The sequence below is a fragment of the Dermacentor andersoni genome, chromosome 8 (genome assembly GCF_023375885.2).
Source record: "Dermacentor andersoni chromosome 8, qqDerAnde1_hic_scaffold, whole genome shotgun sequence".
Taxonomy (NCBI): Eukaryota; Metazoa; Arthropoda; class Arachnida; order Ixodida; family Ixodidae; genus Dermacentor; species Dermacentor andersoni.
The window spans coordinates 153,444,232-153,461,905 of record NC_092821.1 but is presented as its reverse complement, the minus strand read 5'-3'; the positions used below and the strand labels follow the sequence as shown (position 1 = coordinate 153,461,905).

At 43.0% G+C, this 17,674-nt stretch overlaps 1 protein-coding gene across 1 annotated transcript in view; it reads right to left on the bottom strand.

Annotated features, from left to right (window-relative positions):
* Positions 1-307: 307 nt before the first annotated feature.
* The window catches only part of LOC126525918 (serine/threonine-protein phosphatase CPPED1-like), a 38,084-nt gene continuing 20,717 nt past the window's right edge, over positions 308-17,674 (bottom strand). The window contains exons 5-7 of the mRNA XM_050173890.2: positions 8,285-8,472; positions 764-809; positions 308-675 (exon numbers count right to left, since the gene is read on the bottom strand). Coding sequence (XP_050029847.2) covers positions 389-675; positions 764-809; positions 8,285-8,472 — 521 coding nt within the window. The 3' untranslated portion in view covers positions 308-388. The remainder of the gene's footprint in view (positions 676-763; positions 810-8,284; positions 8,473-17,674) is intronic.

Sequence of the window (17,674 nt, the reverse complement as noted above, 5' to 3'; positions counted from 1 at the left end):
AAACGCAATATTGTATAACATTTGAACTATCGTTATGCAGACGGTAACAGTGCCTGGCCACCGTCCCAACACAACAGCTTACTTATAAATGTTCTGTCTGCATCGTGTAATGGTGGGAAATTAGCCTTTGTACTGTACATGCCAAAACCTCTCCTACACTTCCAAATTATTACTGTATTTACTCGATTCTAAGCACCACCTTATTTTCACGATCGCGATGCCCAAAGTGAGGGGGGGTGCTTAGATTAGAAAATTCTAGAATTAACCCCCCCTCCATCTTTTCGCTGCGACATCACGACGAGATGGGTGTGAGAAATAACATTTTATTTTGCAAACATTCAAAAGAAAAATTGGTGCAGACAGTGAACCTACCGCTTGTGTAGGATGCTCAGTCACTATCACTGCCACTCGAGTTCGTCGCACCACTTGAACCGTTGCCCTCGGTATCAAACAGCAGGTCGTCTTCCATTCCGTCGAAGTTGTTTGTGACCGAGCACTTCTTAAATGATTTGACCACAACGTCCACTTGGACCCTCTTCCACGCGTCCGAAATCCACTTTGCGATGGTTGATGGTGACGCTTTCTGCAGCTTTTCCGTTGGCATCTTCTTCCGGTCATGGTTGCGCACCCACTCTTCGTACTCCTGTCGGAGATTGGCTTCAAAGGGCTTGTCGACTGAAATGTCGAGAGGTTGCAGCACTAGCGTCATGCGACCTGGAATCACAACCACGTCGCTATTGATGTTACGAAGCTTTGTCATTACCTCCGGGGTCAGATGGTCGCGAAATGCGTCCAACAGAAGCATCGACCTGCAGGTCCGCCAAGCAATGATTCGAGAGTGAGCAAGCGTGTTTGGCGGCCTTGGCTACGCACTCTTCCTAACAAATAAGAGGGTGCTTAGATTCGCATGCAAACTTTTTTCCTAACTTTATCGCGAAAATAGAGGGGGGGGTGCTTAGAATCGGGGGGGGGGGGGGGTGCTTAGAATCGCGAAAATACGGTAAGTCAAATGTTTAGATGACTCCTGGTAAAACTACACACATTGACACTACACTGCACAGCTGAATATCGTTACCAGTGACACATAGACAACTTACCAAGGATTGTTCTTTAGGTATACAACAAACTTAGGTGGATGGTAACCTCTTTTGTGAATCTACCCCTGCATGAATTGCTGCAAAACTATAGTTTGATTAGTGAGAGGCAACTAAGCTACCCATTGAGAACAACACTGACAAGTCCATCAGTTCAGGAAAACAGAAGCTGCTCCAATAACAACAAACTTTATTCGAAAACTTGGTAGCTGATATTTAAAGGACATGCCAACACTGACAATGCATGTTTTTGCATCTGTACCTAAGCACCTGTGGCACTGTACACGTGCCCCAAGGGATGACAATGAAGGAGTCCTTTGCAACCCAATTTCACTACTGTTTATTAAAGGATGCAACTAGGAACAGTGTATGCCATTGACGGTTCTTACTAAGCCAGCTCTTTAGAATTAAAACTTGGGCGAGCTTGACTTCTTAGTTAACTAGACAGCACAAAAATAACAACACAGCAAAAATTACCCAATATTGTATTGTGTTGAATTGCCTTGGTGCAGCTTAGCTAATTACAGGTGCTATTCTGGATACCATCACATCCCGCCATAGTGTCAAATTTGCCATCTTGTCAGCTCCAATTGGCTGAGAAGGAAGCTTTGTGATTGGCTTAAACTGCCAACATGCCGAAATTTGACACTGTCCAGTATGGCACCCCATGACAGTAATGTGCCACTGCAACGAGGCTTGATAGAAAAACAGAAGTGCACTTACAGAATAAATATAGAGTACTGGCTGCAACAAAACGTGTGTGATAATACACACATGTAACAAACATGTGTGATAGCACGCGTCTCGACACATGTCAACATCATTCAAAACAAGTCACTCCTCGGCGATGCATTGCTCACATTACCAAACCAATACACACTGGGGAAGCAATGAACAAAACTTCTCGTAAACTTAGCAGAGGAACAGATGGTGGCGCAGCGGCTATGGGAATAAATGGAAGTACACACATCAGCCTTCCATTTGTTTATTTGCATGCTGCGTGACAGATTCAGTTGTCATACCGCTCACTACAATACCACTTTGCTCGTAGCTTCGTAGCTTTCAAGTTGCAATGTTGCGACGAATTTTACATCTACTTTGACTGTATAAATTCGTCACCCCTAAAATTTCATTATGTTCATAACTGTGTAGTAATGCTGCCATTTGTAGTGACTTGAGCAGATGGTCAAAGTTTATTAAGTAAGATGTTTTCTAGAAAATTTAAATTGTGGGACATCCCAAAGCTGCATAGTGGAGGGGCACCACATGGGGGCTCCAGATAAATTTCCATGACCTGAGGTTCTTTAATGAGCATTGCGCACCCATCACAATTAATAAAGGGAAAATGAGACATCCACTCAATCGTAGCAATTTCTACAAAGGAAACTCATATGGTTTCCTCGAAAGAAAAGCTCACTATTGTTCAACGTTATTGGGTTATTATTAGAGCCACCCATAATGTTCCAAAACTTTTTAGGATTTTCTATGATGTAATTTCTAAGGACAAGTTTTTCTTCAACTGCAAGCCTTTTCATTTGAGGAACCCGTATGGGTTTCCTTTGTAGCATTTGTTACGATTGGGTGGATGTCTCATTTTTCCTTTATTAATTATTTCTCTCCACCCTGCGGGTTTCCACAGAACTATTACGTCACCCATCACAATGTGGCCACAAATCGAACCTGTGGCCTTGTGCTCAGCAGGCCTGAGCCACCATGGGTGACAACTTTGCAGTGGTTCAAAACATATACTACATCTGTAGTGACAAGTTTTTCCCAGGAATGCAGATTGATTTTACTTAATGTATCGCATCATTTTTGTCACCAAAAGTGAGCACTTCTGTGGCTATAGTAACTACCTTCAACAGGCCAGTAGCAGAGCACAGTCGATTTTCGTGGTCCCCACCATTCCCTTGGTGGATGAAACAACCCTGCTGTGGAAACCTGCATAGACTCTAGCACCACACTTTCTTCTGGGGAAGGTTTCAGAAGCTCTGCTCAAATAAATATTAAAAAAGGGGACGCCATCAGCGGGACACTACTACAAGGCTTGCGATTCATGAATCGCTTTGCTAAATGTGATCAATGCACACACCATATTGTTATGGCTGATGCCACTTACACCTCACACATTCTAAACACACGCTGTGTTCACTACAGGCAATGTGGCGGCCAGGCACCTTGTGCTCTCGTGCCCTCCCCTAGTACCTTAAACGAGTACTGACACACATTTTTGAAGTTGTAGAAACAATACCACATGTTTCTTGCACATAGAAGGATCACATTATGATGTCATGACACAAAGCAAAATTTGCTGATGTCATGTAGCAGTAAGGCTCATGATGGTGCTGCTCATGAATGAATGATTAACACTTTATAGAAGAAAAAGTGGCTCGTAAAAAAAAAATACGGAGCCAGTATATTGTGACATCATGGCGTATCCTGGGTACCAAAACCGAAACCAGTATTGCAGTACAGTATACATAGCGCTGAGATAACTATCAGTATTTTTCTGACGTTTAGAGGGTTTGGCCCTTCACTTAACACACAAAAAAAGATGACAAGGTGAAAATGTTATGTCAGTACTCCTTTAAGCAACACTGGTATGGAAACCATTTCCTTAGTTTTTTTTATTGATATTCGTACTTTCACATTACTGTTAAGTATGTTGCACTGATTTTAAATGTAATTACTTTTGGTGTAGGCCAATTAGTTTCTAAGATAATTAATATTTCACTTCCATTGTTGTTGGAGGCCAAAAAAATTGCATTAACAAAAATAATTTTAAGGCATGGTTAGATGGCCTAAAGAGTAAAGAATGAAACAGTGGAAGCAAATATTTTTGTTTCCATATCACAAATTATTTCATTTTGCCACATTTTCCACATAGATGCCATCTTTTGAAGATTTATTCAACTAATAACGGTCAGATAAAAACTCTGTTTCAAAGATTTCATTCTTTACTGCATAGAATAAGAAAATGTCATTCCTTACTTATTGGGCTACTAACCATGCCTCAAAACCTTTTGCAGCGCCATTTCATTTGGGGGGGGGGGGGGCATGAAACAATGTAAGTGAAATGTTAATTATCTTAGGAAATAGTTGAGGCACACCATAATTAATTAAACATATGAAATCAGTGCAAGAAATATAACACAAATATGAAGTTTCATTATTAATAAAGAATGAAGAAAATGAAATGGTATCAACACCAGTGTCCTTCCTTAATGAGTGATGCTAACCTAATAGTATTTACTAGCAATTCAGTACGATTACGTGGCACTCAGATGTTTATACTCAAGCCATTGAGCTGGAGTGCAGCCCATACATTCAACGCAGTCATTCAGCAAGCTCAACTGCACCCAACTAAGTGACAGCTTGGAGTTCACAAGACACGCACAGTCTGAAAAATACTGCGATTCAAAAACATATATTTACATTACCAAAAGAATAGGACAATTCCACCATCCTCATGGTGTAAAAGTTAAACATTAAAGTAACAAGAAAAAAAATTGAAACAAATAAAACAAAAAATAAGAAAATCCAGATACATGCACTGCTAATATTCTATGCATTTATCTGTTCACAGCAGGACTTCATTCAAACCAACTCGGGGAGTGCCAGCAAAATACTGGTAAACCAGTACGACCCTCTGAGAAGCCACACAAACACCCACACAAAATAAAATATGTGCTCTCCAGCAAATAGTAATACGCACGATAAAGGCAGCAGAATCAAATTCACTAAGTCAAGTTATCATTTCATTGCTCAAAGATGCAAATGCAAACATGACAGGGGTTCACAACAGTCATTAAACAAGTGTTCGAAAGAAGCAAGTCATGTGACAAGACTGCATTCAAAAACCATATTTACTGACAAAAATGCAGAGCTGCTTTAATTATACAAAAAATAACACATAGAAGGAAAAAGAAAAAAAAAGTGCTAAAGGATGCAAATCACGGTGTAACAATAGGCTAGGTGTGCGAACAGCGGCCGCTAAACATGGAGTGGCAGTGTCCCAACACTGGTGCATGTTTTGGTCACTCTCCGACAGATGACGTGACGATGTGACGGGCTTACGTTGGCTATGTTAGCGCCGCTCGCTCCCATCTCAACGCGGCTCAGCATTTCTTTTTCTGGTGTCAGGCGTGCACATGTGAGTGTGATGGGCAGGAAATGTTTTGTTCCCCACTGCAGAACGGGTTACAAAGGCTGTACAGAGAAATTGTCTCTCTTTTCTCCACCGAAAGACGAAGAACGCTTGAACCTTTGGCATCGAGCTATCCCAAAGAAGGATCGAGTCCTTCAGCCGAATGATCATGTCTGCGAAAAGCACTTCGAGCCTCATCTTGTGTCCAAGACCTGGACAGCGCACTACGAAGGGCACGTCTTGGTGAGTGCTCCGCGAAAGGCGTCACTGGCGAGCGATGCTGTTCCCACAAGTTTTCCCAACTACCCGGCTTACCTATCGAAAACAGTGAAAACAAGGAAGTGCCCGGCGGAAAGACAACCGTGGTCGCAGTCGAAAAGACGATCCACTGCATCAAAAGATTGTAGCGAGCAAGAAGCCTCGTGTAGTAATGACAGTGGTGGCGTTAATGGAAGCTCGTTTCAAGCGTTGCCGAGTGCACCGGAGCACGACATGGATGCGTTTGAAGAGCAAACAGGTGATAAAATGCATCAATCTGCAGGTCCTAGCTCATCCCTGGAATCTGCATACGCTCCGTTCGCAAGCTTGTTATTATTATTACCTGGTTTTATATGCCGCAAGTACTTGAAAAGCACAATGTGTGCAAAATGCCATGAAGGGTTATTGGAAGAAAGCGCACTTCATTATCGGCCGGAAAGCAGCCTTGTTCTGTGTAAAACCAGGGGAGGCGTTTTGCACCCAAAGCAAAGTCTTTTTCAGTTGCTTCATGCAACTAAGATGGAATTCCGCAAGCATGCGGCTCTCAGAAATGCCTATGAATTAACATTGGACAATATGCTTGATAAGTACAAGTTTCAGTTCTCCTGTGCCGATCATAAAGAAGTTATGGCTGGCGTGCTACACAGTTATGTAGCCATGAGAATGAGGCAGTTCTGCAAACAACAGAAATCTGAGGCAAAAAGTAAGTCGCAGGAGCTGCGAAAGCTGTCGAAGCTTCAGTAGGTGAAAACTGTACATTTAATTGAATGAAGTGATGGGCGTCATGAGCTCACCCGTGTGTGCGAAATGTGTGCCAGTGTCCAGTTTGCTTATGGAACATTAACGCTTGTACAAATAATTCAGTTTATGGCATGCTCTCTGTACATGTCAAATAAATGTCAATCTGCACAAAACTTTACTGCTTTTGCGTCCCTGGTTTTTAGATGACAGTCGTCCATATGATTGACTCACGCGGAGCAAATGCCGACAAACCAAGGCTAGTCTATCCTGTACACTAACATCACAACAACCTCTACCAGAACATTCGACTTTGGTTATTAAAGAATGTGGCCTTCGAATAGCCACATTGAAAAGTTGTTTTGCAGCACATTACAATTTAACTGCGAGCTTATATAGGTTGCAGTGCACGTAAAACTAGTTTTCGCGCGGAGGTTTTGGCATCTCATCATAAGTTCGGTGGGTGGGTTAGGTATCGTAGCCACTAATATTTGACACAGTTCCCTGCAGCGTCAAGGAGCCTGATCAGTATTGCCGACTACCGTTGCACTGGACTCATTGTGCCATGCTCCTATACCGGCATGGATGAGCGCGTGCACTACATAGCTCTCGGAGCACGCTTGATCTCGTGAAACGTATGCTTCGTTCATCGCAAATATGCCTGAACTGCCTGAACAGATTGTCTCAAGTGACAGTTTTGAAAGAAATCTTAGCAATGAATTTTGATGTGTAGATTGATGTGCAATGTATTTCCTTTGACTTGTTTCGCTCATTTGTGTCATGTGTCAAACCTTTTGTCTATGTAATAACTTTATGGCATTTGTAAATATGCCTTGTTATCTGCCCTTCCTGCTTGGACCACATGAGGTCTGCAGTATTATGTAAATAAAAAAAAAAACAAGAGTCCGTCTCAAGCTGGAATAACATATGCATCTAGTTTAACGTAAGAAGCGAATTCGAACGTTTTATTGACGCTTTTCACATCCGTAATGACTCTCGCCCTGCTTCTCCGATTCAAAACCAAAGCCCTTGTGTCTGTGGCGCCATCTGCCGAGGGCGACGCGATACATGCACAAGATTTTTCCACCTGGACGGACTTCGTTCAGCCACCTAGCCTATTCTTACACCGTGATGCAAATTGAGCAAATCCAGATGCATACACAACTTCAACCTAATGCCCGTGGGCAACAAGTTATTAAAAGCTGTTTGCCAAGTCAAGTTAGATTAACTGGAGCACAAACTCCTAAAACACAATTGCGAACAGGAACTGTCAATACATTTCAATTGATACGCAGACCTTCTTTGGGGTTTGAACATTAATGACATCTGTCACACCATAGTCAGGCTTTGACATCCTTCAACATTCTAAGCCAGTCTAAATCTTTTGATAAAGTACTGTTCGCTCTAGTATCACTGGCAAGAAAACATTACCGCTTCCAAAAGGTTTGCTAAGTGCACCAAGCCAGCCAAGACTTCACAGCACTTGGCTAAAAGGACTAAGTAGCTATCTGACCATGGCATTGAGTCATGTGATAGGCGTCATCCTTTTGCTCTATGTTCTTACTGTTCCTACTATAAAGATTTTTTTTCTTTTCCTTGTAAGTAAAGCTTTCTCTTGCTCGGATTTTTATTTTTCTCACACAAAAGCCACTAACTGGCCACCCTCCACATAGTAAAACATTAAATTAACCTCTATACTTGATTGTTTAATCTGACTGTTACTATTAGGTGAAACATTGTCTGATCTGGGTTCACAAACCTTCCATCTGCAACAACATTAATGTCAGCAAGTCTACTAAGCTTGCACACTGATGAATCAGTAGATAACAAAATAACAATATTACTCCTTGATAAGCAAGTCCTCGTCGATCCTAGCAGGTCACGCATTGGAAGGGGCCACTCCTTGACAGCCTGCTGCATTTGTTCAAGCAGGCCTATAGTTTGCCATGTGCACAAAAGTTGTCATGACCAGCATTGCTGCTTCCAAAAAGCCTACCACATAAAGTCCATGACCTACGGCCGAAGCTGTGGGTCAATGTAGACTGACCGTTCTTGGGATGTCGTCCAACATGTAGTAGTGGTGCTCGATCTTGTCTTCGCCAACTTTCACAACACGAAGTCCGTGACCATCATTGCCGAGCTGTGCTCCAATGGCGGAGGTCACAACCAACTCCATGTCCTTGTAAAAGCCGCCAGCATTACGATGGTAGTGGCCGCAGAAGATGGCACGCACACCTTTATGCAATGGAGGGGGTAAGCAAACAAGATCACACAGTGATGTAAGTCAGTCAAGACCAGGAGTGGTCAAGTGCGTGGAATTTACTAATAGCCCTGTCCCATGGGCCCCTTTAATGCTCTATACAGAGCGAATTCAGTTTAAATAATTTGTGCATAAACACTTTCATAGGTTTCTTGGAAGCGACAGAAGAATACAAGTTCCATTAATCCCACTCCAAAAGCCTCCATGCGCGAGTGCATTTTGCTTAAGGGTGTTTGTGGTGTGTTTGTTGACTATTGCAGCTAGTTCATTAGTATCTCTCTGAACATGTGCACACCATACAGGAACACTTGCAAACGATGTTTTATTCACAAACTTAATATGTCATGGGAATCAAACAGCGTAGCAGACGGGTCATATACCTAGTGTAGATGACAAACGCAGTGATACACTATATGTCGAGTCTTTTGTGCTTTTGCTTTTGGCTGATTTCTCTGTCGTGTTATTTAATTTTTTAAATAGGCCTTTCATCTTTAAAGGAGCTGAAAAAAAAACCACTTTTAACCATGCCTTTTGCCAACCTTTCTGAGGCCATGTGAAATTTTATGTATGTGGGTTATCACGGTTACCTTCTTCTTATGCTCACCATCCTTTGTAGCTGCTTTCTTTTGCTACTTAAGCCTCTGAAAACTTTTTCGGCGATTGACTTTATCAGGTAGGATAACTATTGCCCTTCAAGGGACCCTGAAATGATTTTGCACAAACATACTGACTCATTAGGTTAGATCCCTCTGGTCATTAAGCGACGCATTTAAGCGCTCTGCGAAAAGCGTTTAATTTATTATAGGGTTTCAGAAATGTGAATTTCTACCGATCGCAGTGGCACCGCTCCCCTGAATTTTCAGCCACCCCCTCCTAATTGACGTAGTTGGGCCAATTGACATCAGTTAGGCAAGCTATCCAAATGGCTACCCAGGTCGCATCATCGATAATTTGTTTTTATAAAAGAAGTAACAGAAAGAGAATACACAACAATATATATATACACTCAAGTACTTCCGGCACATAGCTTGTGTTACAGCTTCTCCGTGTTGATGTGAAATGCACGGTCAGTGTTGGTCTTGAACTTTCCTTTCGCTAGCACCATGGATAGCCCTTGTTATCTTGTGGGCTACAAATCTAGCTACCGACGACATATCAAGTTGTGACATCGTGCCCCTCTGCAAGGCGAGAGGAGTGGCTCCAGTGCATCAGGCTATCGATACCCGATCGGCACCAGCATCCATCCGTGTACGAATGACACTTCACGCCTGAGGATTACTACCACAATAAAGACTTTTAGTGCGTCTGGTATTCGGGTAAATGCAAGCGCAAGCAGACTGGCCGTTTTACTGGATGAGCAGAGGCACAAACCTGAATGGTCTGCACGGTGCAACTACCTAGTCGCACAGAGCTCAGACAAACAGTGAGCTAATATAGCAGTAACCAAGTGTATTCTGCTTTGCTTCTGGCGTAAATTTGTAGCAAGAGTTTAATCATGAACACATTGTCTTTCCAAATGTTTAAAATGTTTTACACTTGGTTACAGCAATAGTAGCTCTGTCTTTAGCTGGTTAAGCTCTACGTCACCAGGTAACTGCACCGTGCAGGCTGCTCACATTTACGCTAAAGTCCCTTCATCACAGTGGCAGTAGTATGGAGGAACATTAGTTTACACCTCTGCCCACCCGGTTGTGAGTGTTATGGGTGTAAAACACTCAGCTTGTCTGCGTTTACTAGAATACCAGACATGCCCAGTGCTGTGACAGAATGCTTGCTTGAACTGAGTTTTTTAGCACGAATCAGACTGGATGCAAGAAGACACATGGGACACATACGGTGCTGTTCTGTGTGTCTTCTTGTGTCCAGTCTTATTCAAGCTAGAAAACTCGGATCAGGATGCTATACCAACAAGCCCACATTCTGGAGTATTACTCTGGAGTATGCTCGCAATGCAGGCTGCTTGGATAGCTCTCGCGGGGCATCAACGGCTAGGCTGCTAGCGGAGAAGTTGGAGAGGCTTCACGTGCTGGTTTCAAAACAGCCAGAAGTAGACGACACAACGTCGCATCACGACGCATAAACTCTGCCTTCCCAATCATCCAAAGCCCCATCACTTCGTGAGCAAGTTGAGGAGAAAAAGCATGGCTAGGGAGGAGGGTAACTTTTAATCGTTCATAGCTCTCTTAATATGAGACTTAAATTAGCACCACTTAAATTGTGGTGCTAATTTTTTACTGTAGCTGCTACCTACACATCTACAAAATTTGTCCAAACCATTTCAGGGACCCTTTAAGCTTCGTGACCTGCCCACTGCATACTACTGTTGATCCTATGATCACATGATATTCTGATGGCTTTGTAATCCAATGTAATGTGTATTTTTATACAACATTGATGTTTTTGCACTACACCATTCACAAGCTGTGTCGAAATGCAAACAGCAGTCTATGCGGATGCACAATGTAAAACGTCGACACAGACATGTCACGAGGACGAAGGCAGGTTTGATATTTGTTGGGGGAAGAATGGTGAGAAGAGGTTTAAAGGGACACTAAAGGCAAATACTAAGTTGACGCCGACTGTTTAAATACCATTCCAGAAACCTCTCAATGCTTGTTTCGCACAAAAAAAAAAAGACTTCGTTTACGAGAAAATTGCACCTGAAGGGTCCGAATGCCTTTTTCCTAAATTCAAATCTCCCGTTACCTCTAACCGGGGCAGTGGTGACATTGTATACGCCACCACCACCCTTTGCTGCCGCCGGTGAGTAAAACCCCACCCAACAGACGGCGCTACCGAGCTAAGACAGAGTGGTGGATCTGCCACTGCAGATGCTTTTTGGTCAAGTGGCGTACATTTGGGCATCCTGCGGCGTCACATGGCAATTGAATTCTCTGCAACTTGCAGTTTGTGCGACTTTCACAAGCCAGCAAAACCAGTGCAACACTTCGCAATAACGAAACTAGTGAAACGTGAAAGCGTGGGTGGCACGGAGTCGAGCGAAAATGAAACCTTTTGACCGCCCACGTCGCTGTCAGGGATAATTTGAATTAGTTCTTTTTTCTAAAAAATGAAATAAAACTGGACAAGTAGCATTTTATTTCATCTTATAATACAATAAAAGCATGTCTTTTTCAACATTTTTTGCAACGAATTGTTGAATATTAGTGACAGAATTTAACCGAGGAGTGCTTTCGTCATTGGTCAAGTGCTTGAATGTTCCGAGGGAGTCTCTAGCCATGTCCTGCATTTACCTCAATTTGTCGATTATTAAGGCTCTGTTCGCAATAATATTGACGCCTTCGAGATTTTTGAGCACTAATCTATCACTTTAGCTGGACTTAAGATATACCTTTAGTGTCCCTTTAAGCAGAGAGTTGTGCAAAACACGTGGAAACAAATTTAAGGCTTCTGTGTCTCATTGTATCACAGTGGCAGATACCTGGTGGTATGTACCTGGTGGTACATACAAGGCATATACAAAAAACAAGGCCATTGAAAGACATACTATATTCCATTAAGAGGTCTGTGGACATTGACATACCTATGAGCCGACGTTGTACTAACAGAGTTTACGTAGCAGTTTATCGTTTGCAAATGCAGAATATAGGTGAGCTCACTAGCACTTTGTTGATCAAAATCCCATGCTACATAAGCTGGAGCATGCCATAGAACATAGTTTCTTTTTTTTAGACTAGGGTGGCCCAGATGAGAAAAATCAATTTTTTTATTAAGAGGTCTGAGTGCTTTAGTAATATATCATGAGGTTACACTATATGTAGTACAAGTTTTACGGAAGCACCACAGGGGTTGTCTTTTATATTATATATTTAGGTATATTGTAAGGAAGAGACAGGACAGGCAAGGTGCAGGTCCCTTTGGGCTGCTCTTCTGCTTCGTCGTCCTATCCTCTAGCACTGCTCGTGCTTGTGCGCCACTTTTATTGCATTCAGCTACGACTGCGTATGCTATTCATCTGAAAGAATGCACAGCTTGCCAGAGCATGTCAATTTTGCCGACGAACCCTTTTCTTTAATTCGGATGTGTGTAACGCAAAATTGTTATGCTTTTGTCTATCTGCATGTGCTTTAGAAGCTGGGAAGCCAACTTGCCACGCCAAGTGTTGTCGCCCAGGCAGTTAGTGACGATAAAACGTCCCTTGTATTTCGCATATAACTGCTGGGTTGATAACTGGTGACCTCGCTTTACTTAGACTTCATCTCCGATCCTGTCCTATGGTGCTAGACAGTGGTGGCGGTCGTTGTATTGCTCTTGTGCCTGTTGCACATGTGCAACTATTTTGAGTGCGTTTTCTCGGCTGTTGTGGCAGACTGTCGTGCGATGAAATGGTGGATTTTGACTGGTGCGTCCAAGGCAAATGTAGTGCCCAGTTTTGGCAGCTGACCATACAATCTCATACAGGGACGTTCCATCTGAACTCTCCAATGCTGTAGTAACTGTGTATGCAGCTGCTGGAAGATGCTTGTCCGTCTGCTTCACCCGGCTTGTTGCTTGAACTCAACCGTATCGGTTGAGTTGGGCAGGAATGGTCTGGTTCGACCTCTCCATCAGACCATTCGCTTGCAGGTGGTATGCTAACGTGAAGTTGTGCTTAACCCTAGCCTGACTGAGATATGTACACAGGTTGCAGCAGTGGAAAGTGGTTGACCTGTCAGAGATGAGCTTCTTTAAGAGGCCGTGTCTCCATTTGAAGTGGTACTGTAGAAACTTTATGGAGTAGCTGGCGACAAGTGAAAGCATGGCAGCGACCTCTGAGAACTTTGACAAGTAGTCCACAGCGACTATAATGTAAAGGTCACGTGAAGCTGTTGTTGGCAAAGGCCCGACGCGATCCATTCCCACAGTGTCAAAAATTGTCTCATGAGGTGTAGTGGGTGTAAGGAGCCCAGGTTGATGTTCTGGGAGCCATTTGTGTTGTTGGCATGCCCTGTAGCTTGCGACATATGTATGAATCCTCAGCCACCAAAAGCGCTCTTGCCCGTTGCACAGAGTGGCTCATGGACCGACATGGCCTCCTTATGGTGTGTCATGGATGGCACGAAAATTCCTGGAACGCAAGGAGCCAGGAAAGAGAAGGTGGCACTTTTCTTGCTTATTAATCCAGCGCCGACAGTAGGAAGTACCTTCACGTAAAACAAACTTGGAATTGCTCCCTGTATCCGCGAGTCCATTCATCGCCACCAGCAGCAGGAGCGTTTTTTATGTCCATTGCAGGACGAAGGCCTCTCCTTGCAATCTACAATTACCCCTGTCCTGTGCCAACCGATGCCAGTTAGCATCTGCAAATTTCTTAATTTTATCACCCCACATAGTCTTCTGACGTCTTCGACTGTGCTCCGCTTCTCTTGACACCCATTCTATAACCCTAATGGTCCACCACTTATCCAACCTATGCATTACATGACCTGCCCAGCTCCATTTCTTTCTCTTAATGTCAATTAGAGTATCAGCTATCTCTGTTTGCTCTCTGATCCACACTCTTCTCGTCCTGTCTCTTAACGTTATGCCTAACATTCTTCGTTCCATCACTCTTTGCGTAGTCCTTAACCTGTGTTACGTCTCAACACCACTAAGGTGTTAATTAGACATTTGCCACATGTCAAATCACCACCTATCCATCAGCACCTATCCAGACGTCAAGGCATCATGGACACCGACTGTTTAAGGGTCCCACAAAAGGCCCTCACCCTGCCCTTTACCTGGCAGCCTGAGCAACGGATGAAAAGGAGGGGAACAATGACGACGATTTGGGAGTCACAGTTAATTAGACATTTAACACAAGTCAAATCACCACCCATCCCTCAGTGCCTATCCAGAGGTCAATACTGCATGGACACCAACTCTTGACAGGTCCCACGAAAGGCCCTCACCCCACCCTTTACCTATCAGCCTGAGTGAAGGATGAAAGGAGAGGAACAATGTCAACGACATGGAGAGACGCAGGTTGCTTTTTTGCCACATATTCCAAACCAATCTCTTCGGAGGCGGAGTTGCTGCGGGTTACTGCAAGCATGGGCGTGGTATCACAACGGAGTTAATGATGGTGATTTGCTGCAGGACGGTCTTCGGATTCCCTAGTCAACTCACCTAAGGAAGACGACGGTATTAAAAGCAGAGACTTTTTGAGAGTGAGGATAGAGGGTCCTTATGGACCCTCTATGGACGTTTAACATGCTCCGGCATGAAGGGGCTTCCGTACTGGAGCCATGTAACTAAGCTAATAGACCCTTTTTCCTTCATTTTCTACAACATGACGTAGCAGGCTTGGAGGATTCCATGCCCTGAAAGCCACCCTAGCTGCAACACTTGTTTTCGAGCTTCTTTGTCAGTCTCCAAGTTTCTGCCCCATATGTCAGCACCGGTAGAATGCATTGATTGTGTACCTTTCTTTTTAATGATAATGGTAATCTTCCAGTCAGGATCTGACAATGTCAGCTGAATGTTCTCCAATCCATTTTCGTTCTTCTGTAAATTTCCTTCTTATGATCAGGGTCCCCTGTGAGTAATTGACCTAGGTAAATGTACTCCTTCACAGACTCTAGAGGCTGACTGGCGATCCTGAACTCTTGTTCCCTTGCAAAAGGATAGAAAGTTGGGCGAGTTGGTACGGTAACATGATCTTGGATTGTAGCGCCAAGTGACACGGACACAGACGAGAAGCAGAGAGGACGAGCGCTAACTCTCAACTACATTTTTATTGAAATGAACAACATATATATATATATATATATATATATATATATATATATATATATATATATATATATATATATATATATATATATGTGTGTGATTGCAAATACTGCAGCATATGAACATGACAAGGTCTAAACACATCAGTTAAAAATATATCAAGAGGTAGGGAAGCCAAAAAAAGAAAACAACAAAAGGACACTACTTCAGATTAACATACTTGCTGTCAAGATACTGAAATTCGCATTTTAGCAGAGAGTTAGGGAAGCCCAAAAAAACAACAACAAAAAGACACTACTTCAGATTAACACACGTGCTGTGAAGATACTGAAATTCGCCTTCTAACAGAGACAAAAAAGTATCTGTTAGAAGGCGAATTTCACTATTTTCACAGCATGCGTGTTAATCTGAAGTAGTATCTTTTTGTTGTTCTCTTGAATACTTCTTCCAAGCATACAGTGAATAGCATTGGAGAGATTGTGTCTCCTTGTCTAACCCATTTCTTTATAGGTATCTTCCCACTTTTCTTGTGAAGAATTATGGTAGCTGTGGAACCTCTCTAGATACTTTCCAAGATATTTACGTAAGCGTCCTGTACTTCTTGATTATGTAATGCCCCTATGACTGCTGGTATCTCTACTGAATCAAATGCCTTTTCGTAATCTATGAAATCTATATAGAGAGGCTGATTGTACTCTGCAGATTTCTCGATTACCTGATTGATGACGTTGATGTGATCCATTGTAGAGCATCCCTTCCTGAAACCTGCCTGTTCTCTTGGTTGACTAAAGTCCAGTGTTGCCTGTATTCTATTGGAGATTATCTTGGTGAATATCTTATATAATACTGAAAGTAAGCTAATGGGCCTATAATTTTTCAATTTTTTAACGTCTCCCTCTTTATGGATTAGTATAATGTTGGCATTCTCCCAGTTCTCTGGGACCCTTGAAGTCGATAGACAGTTTGTATAAGGGCTGCTAGTTTTTCAAGCATTGTGTCTCCTGCATTTTTGATTAAATCAACGGGTAGTCCATCTTCTCCTGCCGCTTTTCCCCATTTCACGTCTTGCAAGGCCCTTCTAACTTCATCGCTAATTATAGAAGGAGCGTCTGTAACCTGCTCATTACTGTTTTGAATGGAGGTATTGTGGCTGCTTTGGGTATTGTACAGGTCAGTATACAATTCTTCTGCTGCTTTTACAATGTCTTCGAGATAGCTAATGATATTACCCTGCTTATCTTTCAGTGCATACATCTTCTTTTGTCCGATGCCAAGTTTCCTTCTCACTGATTTCAGGCTGCGTCCATTTTTTACTGCTTCCTCAGTTTTTTTTTATGGGCAGCAAATCTCCGCCGATGTGTTGGGCATTTCAATTTTGTTGCTGGGAGAACATGCTCCAGCCTTCTTGGCTTTGTGGGAAGCCTTCATCATTTGGGTTTCGTGATAGAGCATCTGCAGCCTTGTTTATTACTCCAGCATGGTGTCTAACATTGTAATTATAATCTTGTAGTCAAATTATCCAGCATACAAACTTGTGCTTAAGGTGTTGCTTTGCAAACATACATGTGAGAGCGGCATTATCCATCACAACCGTGAACTTGCATCCAACTAAGTATAGTGTCGGAGCTTCTTGACGCTCCAGACAACAGATAGGCATTCCAGTTCGTTGAAATGGTAATGGCGCTCCACGTCTGAGAGTTTGCATCTGGTGCAGGCGACAACACGCTCACATCCATCCGGGTCACACTGAATCAAAACTGTCTTGAACCAACCTGGCTTGCGTTGGCATGGACTTCTGTGACAAAATCTTCATTGAAGTGGCACAGAACAAGGCTATACATCAGCTGCTGCTTGAGTATCTGGGATGCATAGTCCTGCAGCTCTCCCCATTCAAAATGGGCTCCTTTTTTAAACATGTCTGTGAGTTGAGCTGCAGGTGATGCTAAGTTGGGGACAAACTTGCACAAGTATGGCGCAATTCCTAAAATATGCCTGCAGCTGCTTAACAGGTTGGCATAAGATAGTTGGATACAGCTTTTATCCTTTCAGGAAGGGGCTGTACGCCGTTCTGGGAAATGGTATACCCTAGATAAGATATACATAGTGGTCAACCCAAACTGACATTTCTCACGGTTGAGCCGAAACCCAGCGCCATGTAACCGCTTTAGTGCTTTTTCGAGATTTCACAGGTGTTCTTCTTCTGTTTCACCAACCACTAGAATGTTGTTCAGGTAAATAATGCAGGCTTGGTCTATCAGCAGCGCAGTACGGTGTTCATGACGCACTGAAATGTACAGTAATCCCTTGTTATAACGAAATCACTTTACTCAAAATATCGCTTTATTCGAAATGTTTTCCGGTCCCAACCCAAACGCATGCATTTTAAGCGGCATTACTCGAAGCGCATGAAGAGCTTGACCTGCTTAGAGTGAAGTGGTGAGTGGTGGCAACCCTTTTGCACAT